General features: G+C 43.0%; 2 protein-coding genes across 5 annotated transcripts in view; both read right to left on the bottom strand.

The window, feature by feature from the left end:
- The window catches only part of LOC308315290 (calcitonin gene-related peptide type 1 receptor-like), a 29204-nt gene extending 14249 nt beyond the window's left edge, over positions 1-14955 (bottom strand). The window contains exon 1 of one of the 4 annotated variants that reach the window (XM_080763189.1): positions 14871-14955. The gene's annotated coding sequence lies outside the window, so the exon portion shown is untranslated. Of the gene's footprint in view, positions 1-943; positions 1102-8658; positions 8675-14870 lie in introns of those variants that run through there. The other 3 variants (XM_080763191.1, XM_080763190.1, XM_080763188.1) reach the window with 3 other exon arrangements.
- Positions 4975-5481, bottom strand: LOC308315383 (small ribosomal subunit protein eS10-like; the record flags this gene model as incomplete). The annotated part of the gene is made up of 1 exon (XM_080763334.1): positions 4975-5481. The coding sequence occupies one exon, from the start codon at positions 5479-5481 to the stop codon at positions 4975-4977; it is 507 nt and encodes a 168-aa protein (XP_080619460.1).
- Positions 14956-15993: the final 1038 nt, after the last annotated feature.

Here is a 15993-nt window from a genome sequence, read left to right as displayed (position 1 = left end):
GCAGTAGCGAATACATATGTCAATAGATATTTACAATGTCAAGCCACCGTGTGTGCGAGCGACGAGCGTGCGTGTGTGTGCGTGCATGCGTGCGTGCGTGCGCACTTGTTTATGTGACAGTGTGTTTTCTCAAGAAGGACAGGAAGTTCACACTTCAGCAGAGGGTCATGGCACTACAGTCACTCCTCTGCTGGGCCACAGACACATGCATCCATTATCACAGTGGGCCGGATTAACCCTTTGTGGTGCCTGGGGCTATGACCAGGTTTGGTGAACTATAGGTCATTGCTGAACATCTAACAGCTAACAACGCTGATGAAGCTGCTAACAACAGCAGCTTCATCAGCGATATGCGGGGTGTTTAACACTATTTCAACGGTATTCCGGCATGTACAGTATGTTACATGAATTATAGTCCGTGTTTTCTTTCCATAATGGTATTATATGCTTGTCGCTTAACCCTTTTCTCAACTTCTTTTCTCCCTAATGATCATAAAAATTGAGGTATTTCTTGCCCCCAAAACATAAATTATTTCACTTGTACAGCGCACAATGTGTTAAAGATTCAACATAGAAAGCTGAATCGAAAAGCCACAGTAGTGAACAGTGTGATAGCAAGGCCTTTGGCAAGAACTTTGCACCACATAACTAAGTGAAAGTTGCCCCTTTGTGTTTCAACAATATTGTTGGTTAGCTCTTAGGACATCAACAGTATCCTACTCCTACTGTCTGTTAAAACTGGCTCCAAGAGGGGCTTAATTACTCTGCTACGCCTGGCAGTCAAAACAAGTTTTAATTCCAGAGAATATTTGCAGTCTGTGCTTTAAGTCTGAAAAGGACAATACTTCATAGAATCATATGACATGAATATTTAGACATCAGAGGAAGTGTGGAAGAGCTGAAGGAAAATGCAACTAAGAGAGAACAAAAAGGCCAAACAAACCTTTTTCACCTTCCTTCTTCTTCTTATACCTCCCATTCCTTTTCTCTCTGTCTTTCACTCCATTACATTAATTCTTCATTTTGTTGTTATCTCTCAGCACTCTACGCTTGGTTGTCTCTGGGAAGTATAGCTTTTTAGCAACCTACTGCCAGTGGCTGTGTGGCTACGAAACCACTTGCCACGTGGTTGCATCTGAAACAGTCCATGGACTAATGCCTATCTCTGAGTCATTGGCTTACTCTGGGTCATGTGAATGCTAGGAGAAATATAATATGTACAGAAATAATGAACATGAGAAGCAAAGATATTGAGGCAGACATTGGACTTCACTATAGGCTACCTCAGAGAACTAATTTGTCTACCGAAAACATTTCTAATCAATTTAATAATCACATGCGCATTTGCTATCAATTTAAGCCACAATTATCAGACAGTGGCCTTGTGGTTAGAGTGTCGGGGTTCGATCCCCAGCCGGGTCATACCAAAGACTGTAAAAACCCAATGCCTCCCTACTTGGCACTCAGCATCAGTGGGTTGGATAGGGGGGGTCAAGCTGCAGCTAATACAGAAAACTAATTTCACTGCGGTAACGTGTGTGACAAATCGTATGACTTTGAAAATAATTCAGGATGGAAAATCAGGACAACTCTGCCTACTGCATCGCAATGCTTGGTTGGCCATCCACACCAAGAATGATAACTGCTGTATAATGACAACAATAATGAGCTGAGCATCCACACAAACCAAATACAATATGATGCTGGTCATCACAGTAGCAAAAACTGTGGACACACGCACGCACGCATGCACGCACGCACGCACACACACACACACACCACGACTACAAGGAACAATGTCCAGAAATGACTGTCTTTCACACAGAAAGGATACCCTGCTGAATGATGCAATGGAAAAATGGAAACATAACATCTCCCAGTCATAGCGTTTAGGGACAGATTAAAGCTGAGGAGGGCCCTCAGCATTCATGGAGATTTCCTCCACCACCATAAATGCGCCCCCACCCCCACCCTATTCAGGGCACCCAATTATATTCTCACATGACATACAGCAAAGATTTCTTACAGTCTCATTATTAAGTCAGCCCAAAGATCATTATTACTGTATTTATATTTTCACTGAAACATTAGTATTTTCATTCATATTTTCCACTGTTCATACGTTCATACGTTGTACATTTTATATTTAGATTCTTGTCTAGTGTCAGATGTCTATTTTATTTTATGTTTATTCTTATTTATCATGGTTTGGTATAGTTGTCTATTGTCTTCCTGTGTTTGACTCTTATACTCTTGCTGCTATGAAACCTGTATCTTCCCACGGGGATCAATAAGGGGTTTTTCTGTGTCGTTTTTTCTTTGCACTTGTCTGCTGACAAGTGCAATGGATTCTTATTCAGGACATCCACAACTGTCCCTCAGGGGTATGGGAACAAAACCATAATACGTGAGTGAAACATCTGACAGCCCTAGCTTATAAAATATCAATGTGCTTTTTATTTTTTCTTGTATTGTTTTCCTAAACACTACATGGATTAAAATGTGTTGTGATGCCATTTGTGGCCTCAGGACTCTGAAGGACTTTGAAGGGCATCCCTGTGGAATATGGGAACATAACAATGGAAGAAGGGCATCCCTGTGGAATATGGGAACATAACAATGGAAAGAAACTCTCCAGGTTCTTAATTAGTGTTGTCCTTTTGACAGAAATCATTTACACAGATATGGTCATTTATTTGCACTTTTTCTCAATACAAACAACAAAAAGAGTGACAGTTACAGTAAACAGATAACATAAAGTTATTGCTTGCTATTCTTATTGCATGGGACTCAATCAGTCAGTATCTCTAGCTAAATAGAAATGTCTGGGTTTCCGAGGCTAGCATCTAGCTGAGCTGTGATGGGGTCATTCAGACTAGATTTTTCTCTGCAACTTTCTAAAGCAGTCTGCGCACATCATGAACTAGGCTTTAGAGACACATTACTTCAAGGTTTAATGACGTGTTTTGATCCGGACTATTCTGCTGATGGAACCTCCCGTATCTCGCTATTTTCATTAATATTAAAATATTAATATTTCCTTGATCTCTTCCTATTTTATTATTTTCTGAGACTGGTCTAGTTTTTGTTTATAATGGAGTTGAATTGTCTACAGTGGTTCTCAAACATTTTGTTTATAATGGAGTTGAATTGTCTACAGTGGTTCTCAAACATTTTCATGCCACGTTCAAGGGGACCCCCGGTGGGGTCCTGCATTTGAAAACAGATTTCGTGTCAGGGTCCTATTCTTTATACATTCTTATTGGGCTAACTTCTGACTGGTGAAATAACAGTGCAAATAAACTGTTCTTAATTTGGCTGGGGACCCCCCTCAAGTACCCTTGGGGTTTCCCGGACACCACTTTATGAACCTCTGTTTATATTTATTTTAATCAACACAACACCAGTGGTCCACTGGTCTAGTCTAGTGTTGATATTTATTTATACACATAATACTATTTATATTGCTCTTAACCCTTTTGACTTCTGAAAAGACAATTACCTCGGGGGTAAGAGTTAATGAAGTGATATCTCATTTAGTGTGTGTGTGTGTGTGTGTGTGTGTGTGTGTGTGTGTGTGTGTGTGTGTGTGTGTGTGTGTGTGTGTGTGTGTGTGTGTGTGTTGCGTGCGTGCGTGCATATAGCTAATCAGCGACATTTTATATTGTCACTGTCGGGCAGAAACCTCATATCTCCATAATGTTCCTATATATCCATATCCCATACTTTTTGTGACTCGTCTTCTTAAATGAATGTTCTACATACAGTGTCACACAAAGGCATCAAAAGTAACAGATCCGATCCACAAGCTCCAAGCTTGTAGATCTGCTGCTTTTGCTACTATTGGATTTGAACATGCAGGAACAGTTTTTCTTTTGGCCCTGTGAGGTTTCCACCCGAGAGAGACGATAATGCTGCCAGTAGGCCCCAGAAGTACTACACTCATTCTCTTTCTTGCAATTAACTTTAAATTACGTAAAGGAAGTTGATGGGCTGGACGAGATAATAATTATCTTGTCTGGACGAGATAACATCTTATACGGACAAGATATTATATTAAAATATATCATACAACACCAGTGGGAATATATGCATGGCCATTCAGGGGCTCCGTAGAATGTCTTATTCATGAGTGCAAATCTTTTGATATAATATTTAAATTTAAGAAAATAAATGTTATTCAAGTTGTGACCGCCAAGAATTGGCCCATGACCCACAAATGGGTCATGTGGGCCAATTCTGGGCCAAATGGGCCCACTGAAGGGAAACACCATGCGTCTCCTCACAGCTATAGGTATGTGTTAATCCGAGTTCCCAGAAGTTTTATTTTCCGCCAGAGATGTGTAAGCAGGCCGTTAAGTTATGGGAGCTGGAGGTCATGAATCATTGGGCAATACACCTGCTAGAAGCATGTCCACCCTCACTGGGTAGGCAACGATGGGGACCTGCTAGAAGCATGTCCACCCTCACTGGGTGGACAACGATGGGGACCTGCTAGAAGCATGTCCACCCTCACTGGGTGGACAACGATGGGGACCTGCTAGAAGCATGTCCACCCTCACTGGGTAGGCAACGATGGGGACCTGCTAGAAGCATGTCCACCCTCACTGGGTAGGCAACGATGGGGACCTGCTAGAAGCATGTCCACCCTCACTGGGTGGACAACGATGGGGACCTGCTAGAAGCATGTCCACCCTCACTGGGTGGACAACGATGGGACCGGCAGATTACCAGGGTTTTTTTAAGGTCACTTTTTGGGGGCTTTTTCTGCCTATATTGATAGATTGAAAGTAGGTTGACAGGAAATGGGGAAAGAGATGGGGGGGTGACATGACACGCAGCAAAGGTTGTCGGGATCAGGAGTGAAACCTGAGACACGCTGCCATGTCAGGCTTGGATTACCAGCCTAGCTGCCTGGGCCGTTGAATAACTTATTTATTTTGCGTGTTTTGGTATTTATTGTGCAGAATGCATTTACTGCTGTCCTCTGCCACGTCCAAAGCCACCCCAGCCACCCCTGAACTGGAAGTCCGTGGCTGCTCCGGCTCCTGCCTCTGCCTTCTTGTCGGCACCAGGGGGCGCAGCAGAGCGCCGGTACGTGTCTCTGTCGGACTCTCCGCGGTTAAAGCGGCCGGCTCTCTCTCCTCCCTCGGCGCCCCTGGGCTTGGGCCTGGCGGTCTCGGGGCGGTTTGAGCGACGCAGCGTGGATGGTACGATCTCGGCGGGCAGGTGGAGGAAGTCCCTGAGGTATTGGATGCCCTCGTCGGTGAGGTACCAGTAGAAATGGCGCCAGGAGAATGTCTCCTTGACGTACCCGCGTGACTTCAGGGACTGCATTGTCTTCATCACGTGGAGGTTGGGTACGTTCTTGTCGGCCAGTTCGGGATGCTTGGCCAGGTGCACATCCTTCTTAGCGACTACTACCCCGTCTTTAAAGAGGAGCTCGTAGATTGCTTTGCGGTTTTCCTTTGGCATCAGCATCTTCCTTGGCTTGTCTTACAATCTCTGACTGTTCTTGAAGTCTGGGACAATCTTAGTAGTTCACTCTATACTGCACTTTGTGTGGCCCTCTTTAAGCTGAGATACCACGCTTGTGTCATCAGTAGGACATCGGTCGTGCCCAAATATGGAGTTCCATTGTTCAGTCATGCCCAAATATGAGGTTTCCATGTCAGTTGTGCCCAAATATGGAGACCCATGGTGTGTCAGAAATAACATTGAGTAACCAAGACAACCTTTTGGTTTTAACCATTATGTTATGCTTTAGCTATTGAACAAGTAAGACGCGCAAACGCGGGAAGCGAACGCAACGTAGTTATACTTGTTCGTTGGCATGTTCCAGCTTGTTGTGCATTCAAAGCAGGGCCTTGTCCACGTTCCTGCGTTCATCATGGCCACACTCATGTCACCATGACTCAGCCATAACCATATAAGGAGTCCCCAAAGCAGCTATACGTCCAAATATAGAGTGTGTTGCATCAATCACAAAAAAATCACTCAGCTCCATATATGGGCACAAAAGGGGGACACACAGACAGACAGACAGACAGACATGATCTGCAGGCTCTCATAGTTAGTGCTCACTGCGTTCGCAAAAATAGCAGATCTACAAGCTCTTTTTTGAAAAATCGTGAAAATGTAGTGCAAAGCTTTGAATATATTATTTCAGAGCCAACGTTTTTAACTCAAATCTTTGCTTCTGGGGGGTCCCTGGAACAGCATATTTTCAGATGGGGGTCGGCAGCTAATTACATACAATCTTTTGGGGTTCCTTGACATGAAAATGTTTGAGAACGGCTGACATAGAAACATAGAAACAGGATTTAGAAGACAATTTTGTAGAATTGTCCTCAGGTCTAAATGGGTTAAAAAACATGGGCGTTAGGACGTGAGGTATTTTTAACAACTGGGCCAATGCCCGTTGGGAACGCTTGCCCCTTGGTTACCATATGTAGGCATTGCCAGTACTTAGTGCAGTAACCATTATCATTGCACCCTGGGCAAGACCTACGCTCAAAAGACTATCAGCGGAAGTTGCTGGATTTTAGCGGAAGTATTGCCCAAGGAAATGACGTTGATGCTTTACAAATCAGTTTACATTCTCTGCGAATGAAACAAGTGTTGTGATTGGTCGGAATAATATCGTATCCGGGGGAAATACATTTGACGGATGTTCCGTCCGCCGATATAGCTTCTCTGCCTTACGTTGTGACCAGGCTAAGTAAGCCTGCATGGGACCGAGGCTATTATCATTGTAGCTGGAGGCCAGTCTATGATGTCATGCATTCGGAACGCATGCTCCTTCGGTTATGCAATACAATACCCGTTGTACCCTGCTGATGTCAGTACTATGATGACATACTGCCTTGGTGACATCAGGCATCTCCATTCATAGGCATAAAAGGTGGGTGCGGCTTCAGTTCAGGTGGATCACCACCCATCACCACCTACCAGGCAAACCAGGCATACTTAATGAACTTGTGGGTTTCCCACATAATAACGACATTTTAACAAATACTGTACACTTTTTTTCAAAAAAGTCATGGCACTCCACCTTTAACCACATCAGATCTATGTTTTTACACCTGCTAAATGACTTTTGACGTAGCTTATGGTATAACAGGCAATAGAAAACAAAATGGAACTCATTTTCAATATCATTTATATCACAGTAAGTGCAAATCCGTTCTTCTAAGTTCTAGTACTACAGTATCTACCAGTCTCAAGGTGCAGGGGCAATATCCCAGAATGAAGTTGGGCAAGGTCTAAAACAAGCCCAAGCGAAGTGACTATCAGTTAGTTTAAACCCATACATTTCATGCTCTACACAAGCTCAGAGCTTGTAGATCTGCTATTTCCCCAAAATATTGAAGACAGTGAAATCTAATACTTGGAATCTCTTTGAAACATTTTAAATACAGAAATATTTACACGCTAGAGTATATTTACACTCTAAAGTGTCCATTTGCAGAAGAACAAGCCCAAAGTCGCTTATAATAAGCAGACCTGGCAACACTGGTGCGTGTCTATGTTCATCCCTCTCTGGATAAACTGCATTTCCTGTGAGACATCATTGTCTCCCGCAGGGGACACACACAAAACAGCAGAGGTTAGGGTCAGGTCAGGTGCGCACACGCCTGCACGTACGCACGTATAGTTGAATTTGACAACTAGACAACCTCATTAGGCCAATTTTCCTGCAGGTCCTCACAAGAGAAATGGTTGCTTTATGGTTACGAAGGCTTGCAATTAGGACAAGATTCAGGTTGGGGTTAGGATTAGGCATTTAGAGGTTATGGGTATAGGGTTAGGGTTATGCCTGGTTTATCCACTGAAACCCCATGTGGGTAAACTAGTCCCTCAGTTTTATGTAATTGTGGGAAAATAGCCAATGGACAAGCTCACAGTACGACGCAACTCGTGGCTTTGTGAGCTTGTCGATTTGCCATTTTCAGGGAATCCTTTCCCCACAATACCGATGCTGGGGTTGAAGTGGAAATAGTTGCACTACTGTACATAAGGCCATTTGTTTTCTTTTATTCTATATTTAGGACAATAGTGGTCCATTGAGCTATATGAAGGGATGAGTGTGTGTGTGTGTGTGTGTGTGTGTGTGTGTGTGTGTGTGTGTGTGTGTGCGTGCATGTGCGTGTATGTGCGTGTATGTGCGCGTGCAAGGAATGAGTGTGAGTAAAGAACGAGGAAGGACGAAAGCTACTCTCTTCCTCTGCTTATCCTGTAACTTCCTCCTCTCCTCTCTCCTTATACAACCCCCCCCCTCCCCCTCGCCACACACACACACACACACACACACACACACACAGTTTAAAAATAAGCCATTGTTGCACCAACACAAAGGGACAAGAGAAGGACATTCAGAGATCTGAGGGGACACAGCTAACATCATGACGGCCTTTTGATTTAGAAATGACACCGTTTTATTACTACTACTTTCACACTTGCACTGAAAGCCGTAAATCCACTGCCAATATTCCATTATGTTAACACTAGAACACTGTCTAGAAGCTTGCACGCTCACGTCTAATGCCACGCGTCGTGGCAGTGTGCGATCTGAGTGAGACACACACACACACACACACACACACAAACTGTACATTTTGAACAAAGGCAGACAGCGATTTATCGTTGGCCACTGACCGTGTTTTTTCCGTGCTGAGCGGGTTGTGTGGGCGCTCTGTAATGGGTCCATCACATCACAGAAACTGTGAACACCCACAAAGCTGGGTTGAAAACGCAAAGGTAAAGTCAGTGACGTATCACGGCCACAAAGCACAGGCGTGAGCGGCACATACTTACATAGTTACTTCACGTCTATGACTACCGGCCAACCGATCCGCGCACAAAGTGTGGGACTCCGAATCCCCCGTACCTAACCAGCAGATCCAACACATCAGGTGGTAGCCGGGGTGGAGGAGTGTGAGCAGCAAAAGTTTAAGCAGACAGCAGCGCAGCAGTATCGTATTTTGTATTAATAATCAAAATCTACATGTCACTAAAGTTGTCAAATAATTGTGGTGGAGTAAAAGTCAAAAGACATCTGCTGAGATGCAGACAGTGGAGTAGAAGAACAAGTATTGGAAATTGGAAATACTCAAAATTGTACTTGTGCTATGTACAGTGTAACAGTACGTAGTGTAAGTAAATGTAGCAGAGTGTGCCGAGTGTAACTCTGAGAGTGTACCCACTTTAACACAGGAGTTAACTGTGTCTGAACTGAACTTCAACCAGTTTCTAGCCTGTTGCTGAATTTGGCTCATAGAGTCATACTTAAATACTTAAGTCCAATAAATCAGTGCAAGAGTCACTCCGCTAGTGTGTATTGTTTGTTTGTAGTATGTGTCCTAACAGAGGCCCTAGCTGTCCACGTATGAGTTATTATATACTTGCTTATTTTCCCATCGCCGGATCCAGAAATAGATTGTCCAGCTTGGAGCTAGGCCATACTGTTTTTTTCTTTTTTTTTTATACCCCTGGGGCAGTGGAAGCAGAACGGATAGTACAGAAAACACGCACGCACGCACGCACGCATGCATACAGATTTCCTAGCATTAGAAAATTCTCCCCCTCTTTGTATGTGGATGAACAGAGTGTGTGTGTGTGACTGTGTTATATATGTACATGTTATTGTACATAATACTATTGCATATTGCCCAAATATATTTAACATTTTATATAAATGGGTTAAGAAAACAAGTCTAAAATCATACGACTGCCTGAATAATTTGACATATTGACAAACAGGGTGGCATGCTGTACTTAGGATCACAATAATCCAAGCTTCCCCGTTGCCATGAGCAACATGGCAGCTTCACCTTCACACCTCTCATCGCATTGAAGCCCCGCGCGCGCGCGCACACACACACACACACACACACACACACACACACACACACACACACACACACACACACACACAACCCTAAAATAAACCGGGAGCAATTTTAGGGGAGTGGGGTGCGCTTGACACTTGGCTGTGTTGCAAAAGTAGAAGGCAAAGCAGCTATTAATATGCTGACAGCTGCCCAGTGAGACCAGCCTGTTCCAGGCTGATACTCATTGTGACACTGTGAATGAGCGACTGGTTCAGGGGTCAACACATCAGCAATGTCACATGACGTGCCGTGTTGAGCTTGCCTTGTAGATCTGCTATTTTATCTACTTTGGGGGGAAAAAGGGAAATGTATTGTTAATGTCATTGTATGGCGTTGTTGTGTGTGCTTATGGATCTGCTACTTTTCTTTCCCTTTCTTTTTGAATATTTTCACCTACAATGGCATGCCCCAAAAATGGCCCATTATATTAGATTAGAGCCAGAGCGTTATATAATTTTAGGCCATATAACAGCCATTGTTTGACTTTCTTCATGACATCGGTACTGGCAATTATGCAGCCAATTTTTTTGAACCGTTTATTTACTACAATAATAGCAGATCTACATGCTGACAATGGGGTCACCTGCGTCATTTCAGTTTACTAATTTGCTTGTTCATTGTATTATTCAAGTTAAATGTTAAATATTATTAAAATTTTAATTAATCAAAACATTAATTTCGTATTTGATTGCTTATACGTTAAATGTTCTCAAATAGTAATCAAAACTATGTTTTTTCAAATTGAATTCATGATTTTGCATTATTGGTAAGATGGTGGTCTAGGTCAGGTCTCCTTAGAATGGGGATCGGCCGCAGACCCATACAGTACAGTTATGTCCAGGTAGGAGTCCACTGTCACTTCTATCAACACTAAATAGTTAATATGTTCTCATCTGGTGTTTTGCAGATGCAGGACCCAAAGAACAAATAAGGAATAGTAGGCAAACACTATTACCAGTGGCAAACAAATTATTCAACCAGGGGAGCCACTGACTTGGTTGCCCCAAGCAATCAATCAATCAATCAATCAATCAATCCAAAAATATAATGACCCAAGTAAAGTACATACGGTGCTCAAGTAAATGTACTTTGCTACTAACTTACTGTCTACCACTGACTTATTACCTAACACTGTTTACAGCTGCAAGTGGATTGTGTTGACAGGACCAGGCACACAAATCAACGGAAGGAGGAATACCACCAACTCTGCAAAACGTCCCAGTAATTCTTTCAGACAAGCACACAAGAATAAGCTCAACCAGAGGCAATGCAAATTCTTAGAAGAGAAGAGTGTTCATTGTGATTTAAATCAGAGTGTCCCAACTGGACCATTTTGCATTACCTAGAGAAAAATCATGTGGATTTGTTTACACAATTGTTCAGCCAGTTATTCTAGAAACCTCTGCGAAACACTGCAAAAAGGAACACAGGAGGTTTTGGTCCAAATGTGTATTGCCAATGATATACAGGTTTATATGTTTATCTTTACAAATATATTCACAGAAAAATCTTATGCTTTGCAACTCATTTGAGTCATTAGTCCTGTTTGTGCCAAGACTATTCAAATGTTGGGGGTAATTGGATAAAGCTTACAAAATAAATAAAATCGTTTTTAGCCCCAACAATAACCTAATTTATATTTATAGTATAGGGTTCAAAGACACTCATTACGCCACCCCTTACATCTTATCCCTAAACATATTTGCCATTTTTTACTATTTTAAAACAACGTTTTAAATAGTTCAAATTGATCTACAAGCTCACAACGTGTTGAACAAAAAAAGAAAAAAAAAAGGGAAAAAAAAAAAAAAAAAAAAAAGGAAAATACATTTATGGATAAGGGGTAAGTAAGGGGTGGTGCAAATTGGGGCCTGACCAGAGAAAAAAGTCTTACAGGTGATTTTAACTTGACTTGATGTGACTGCATGTGACTTTTTCAAGAATGCCGGAGTTGACGGGTATTTTGGAAGGATGGGTCTACTCTGTAATAATGTGGGAGAGCTGAATCGAGGCCGGGATACTGGCTGTACAGGCGTACACTGACTAATTTAAAACAGTTGGGGCCACAGCCAGATGTGAGGGACTAAACTCACAATGGTGAATAAACCAGTAAATGAATAACAGAACCTCTTTCAAGAATCGAATGGGTAGGACATCCCGGGGACTGGAGTGTTCATTTGAGACGCTGTGCCAAGGAGACAGGGGCAAACCAGGACAAAACAACATGATCGGCGGAGGAGGAGGAAGGGGGCATTATGTTAGATCCGACATCACTGACCTTGTTAACAAAGAAGGATAGAAAACAATGCCGTCCACAGCAGTGGTTCTCAAAGTGGGGTCCAGGGTTCCAGGGCTAAAAGATTCATAGTTAGAGCCAAATGGACACTTTGGTCTGTAACACAAGAGTGTGGGTCCGTGGCCTAATCAATGCAAGCATACGGTACCTATAACTACATACTGTACATAATACAGGAAACAAAAAATAAATGTTTGAAAACCATTGTTCTACAGGTATAGTAACAGGAATTAAGAGAGTACAATTACCGTAACAGGATGATTACTCTACTGAAAAAAAACCCACTTCTGACTCCTTGGATATGTAATGGACTTGGAGATACAGTATTAACATCTGCCTGAATTAACAGTAGGTTCAGTCTTGGTTTTGAAAGGAGTAATGGCATTAAAGTATAGTTGCATGCATATAATAAGGTGGGTATAATGTATACAGTGTCCTGACTGCATCACTCGCCATAAATAACTTGTTTTCCAGGAAGAAAATCAATCATGTGGATCTCGGGAGACACATGAGAACAGCGTACTGGCTCCAATGTGGCGCATGGACTTCATCTGGCCAGCCTGTGACGTCAGTCGACTATGACATCAATTGTCTATGGAATTGAATAGAATTGAACAAGTGTGTAAAAACTGAAAGGTGTGTGTGTGTGTGTGTGTGTGTGTGTGTGTGTGTGTGTGTGTGTGTGTGTGTGTGTGTGTGTGTGTGTGTGTGTGTGTGTGTGTGTGTGTGTGTGTGTGTGCGTGCGTGCGTGCGTGCGTGCATGCATGTGTGTGTGTGGGCCAGGCCGAGGGGAGGAGGATTCAGTGAGGTCAAGGGATCCTGTGATGAAGTTGTGTGTTTCTAGTTTCTACAGCAGAAAGAAGGACATACTGTAGGTCTTATCTGCCATTTGTTTAGCCCAGTGGTTCTCAAAATTTCAAAAGTCAAGGACCTCCATAGCTCATTTCGTTCCATTTCTACACTCTCAGTGGGAGTTAGAGACCTGTAAGGGTCGATTTGGACATCCTCAATGATCCCTGAGGGTCCCTCCCCTAAACCCCACTTTGAGAACCACTGATTTAGCCTGTCTGTGCAACTATTGTGATAAGAGCCCATCAGTGTTATACACAGCAGCTGAAACGTATCTGTTCAACACTGCACAAAATAATTGATTACTGCAAATGACATATCTTCATGTATAGACTGGCACACTCACCGATACCGATATACTGTACCAGCATTTTAGGCAGTTATTGGCACAATCGGCAGCTTTTCTGATACTGGTATTGGAACAACACTTCCCCAAACCCCAGCAGACACACTGTACACACCATCACGCTCTACCATAGACATTAGACACTGGCCATAATGTCCTCCTCTTCACCAAAAAACATTAGGTAGCAGCCTATTAGAGAGTATACCCCCCGACTAGGCATGCTAAGGTTCAAGTGGTTAAAGACCCATCACACTCAGTGAGAATTGGGTAGTTCATAGTGGAACAACGCCCAGCAAGAGGGAGCAGAAGCGCCAGAAAATGCACTCGCTGTCCCTCAGAGAGAGGGCGCTCGGGTGGTGCAGTGGTAAAGTAGCCTACCTGTCCCTCAGAGAGAGGGCGCTCGGGTGGTGCAGTGGTAAAGTAGCCTACCTGTCCCTCAGAGAGAGGGCGCTCGGGTGGTGCAGTGGTAAAGTAGCCTACCTGTCCCTCAGAGAGAGGGCGCTCGGGTGGTGCAGTGGTAAAGTAGCCTGTATACCTGTCCACCAACACTGCAGAGTCTAGGGGTTCTTTTAATTATTGATTGTGGTACGTCTTTGTCGAGCATCTACACACAAACAGTGTAGATGCAGGAGAGAGAGAGAGAGAGAGTGATATTTGTCATTTGCACTATAGTCTAGTAGTGTATGTACTCCTGCGCCGGGACGGCCCCTGTACTGTCAGAACTCTACAGGGAGTGTTGGGTGGGACGGAGGAGTGGGGCGGAGGTGCTGTGTCCTCCCAGTGGGGGCTCCTCACTGGCAGGTGAGCTAGTAGGATATGGTACAACAGCAGCGACAAATTCTTGGGGAGAAAAAGGCAAAAACCAAAGGGCAGCCAGAGGGCATGCAGCAATTCGATGATTTTAGCAAAGTCAATATACAGTCCAGGTTATGGTAGCCTATATATTAAGTCAAGGATAGTGTTCCCATGCATTTTCCCCTGCTGTTGACCAGGGACCTTGAAAGATTCCATCACAAGGTTGATTGTGATACACACAGGCCTAATTAATTGTGATTTATATCCTATCTATTTATTTTACACAACACAATAATTGAGAATATAAATTGTGTCATGACAGTTTTCTAAATAGTAGGCTACTTGCTGCCACCTTGATTTATGCATTCCATAGCCTACTATTACTACTAGTAGCCAACAGGTGCCATATCTCAGTGTAATATTAGCAGTCTTGTTAACAGTATTCTGCTCTCCAAGAACACACCATATAGACACTGTATGCTTTCTATAAATAATGCATAGCCTATAACAAACCTGTCTTCCTTCTGTTTAATTGGTTTACACACCCAGTCACCCACGCAGACAAATCGATCACCACAAACAGCTAAATTAATACAAGTGGATAATATGACGCCAGGCCAGTCAATTATCGGATAAATAGCTGTCTACTGTGGCCTATTGTGGCATACCTGTTGAGAGACGTGTAGCCTACCTGTTAAATTGTTTGTTTGTATGAGTGGTCAGGTTATTCTTCCTCCAAATATCCGTTTGATGTCATGATGATCCAAGTGTCTCGGACTCCTAGCCAGCAGCGCTGATCCCAGCCACTAGAAATAATAGGCGGTGCCTAGATATTAACTCAGTTGTTTTCAAAGTTTTCAACCACACTTCTTCCACAGTTCCACTATTAATTCTGTAACTAGTTTTACGGAGATGTGAGCAAATTGCAAAAACCATATGGCCTTTTGAGAGTACCCTATTCCGAATGGTCTGAATTTAAATTATAGGCTACAGCCATTTCAGTTCAAATTCAATTAAATGCCCGATAATAGTTATTGATTCACAGTACAGTCTAGCTGGTAGCTGGAGTGGGGCTGGTGTGAATTCCATGTCCAACGACGCCATCTGCTGGAGGTAATTGTTAACACATCAGCAAAAACCTAAAACATATGACAGGTAGCCTACTACAACAACAACAACAACAACAACAACAACAATAATAATAATAATAATAATAATAATAATAATAATAATAATAATAATAATAATATAATAACAATTGTTGGAGGGAGTTGGAGGATGCCTACTACACTACTCCTCCTTGTGCCCATGACTGAGGACATGATGATATGCCTTGATTTTGTGGATGAAATTAACTCTGTTGCACCTGAGCTATTTATGTCCTTTTATGCAATTTCCTTTGTGTGGACATAAACAAATTGTTAAAATGTGTGTGTGCGTGTGCGTGTGTGTGCGTGTGTGCGTGCGTGTGTGTGTGTGTGTGTGTGTGTGTGTGTGTGTGTGTGTGTGTGTGTGTGTGTGTGTGTGTGTGTGCGTGCGTGCATGCGTGTGTGTCCAAATATTTAGTGGGTCGTCTGTCGTCTCTTCCTTGATATAAAAAGTTTGGACTTTCCTTGCCTCTACCTCTCTGCTTGTTCTGGTTCTAGCCCTGAAACATGACTGTCTGTCATAAATAATCGTGAAGTACGAGCGTCATTGTGAACCATTGGCTATGCTTGTTCCAGCCGCTCATTGGTCCTCCTGCCTCCCCGTTTGGACCAATCAGAGTGCACAGGAAGAAGACGCGTTCCTCACGGCGCCCCACCTTGTTTGTT

The sequence above is a fragment of the Protomyctophum bolini genome (assembly GCF_963924005.1).
Source record: "Protomyctophum bolini genome assembly, chromosome: 5".
NCBI classification, from domain to species: domain Eukaryota; kingdom Metazoa; phylum Chordata; class Actinopteri; order Myctophiformes; family Myctophidae; genus Protomyctophum; species Protomyctophum bolini.
The sequence above is the reverse complement of the archived record's forward strand: the minus strand, read 5'-3'. Positions and strand labels throughout refer to the sequence as shown.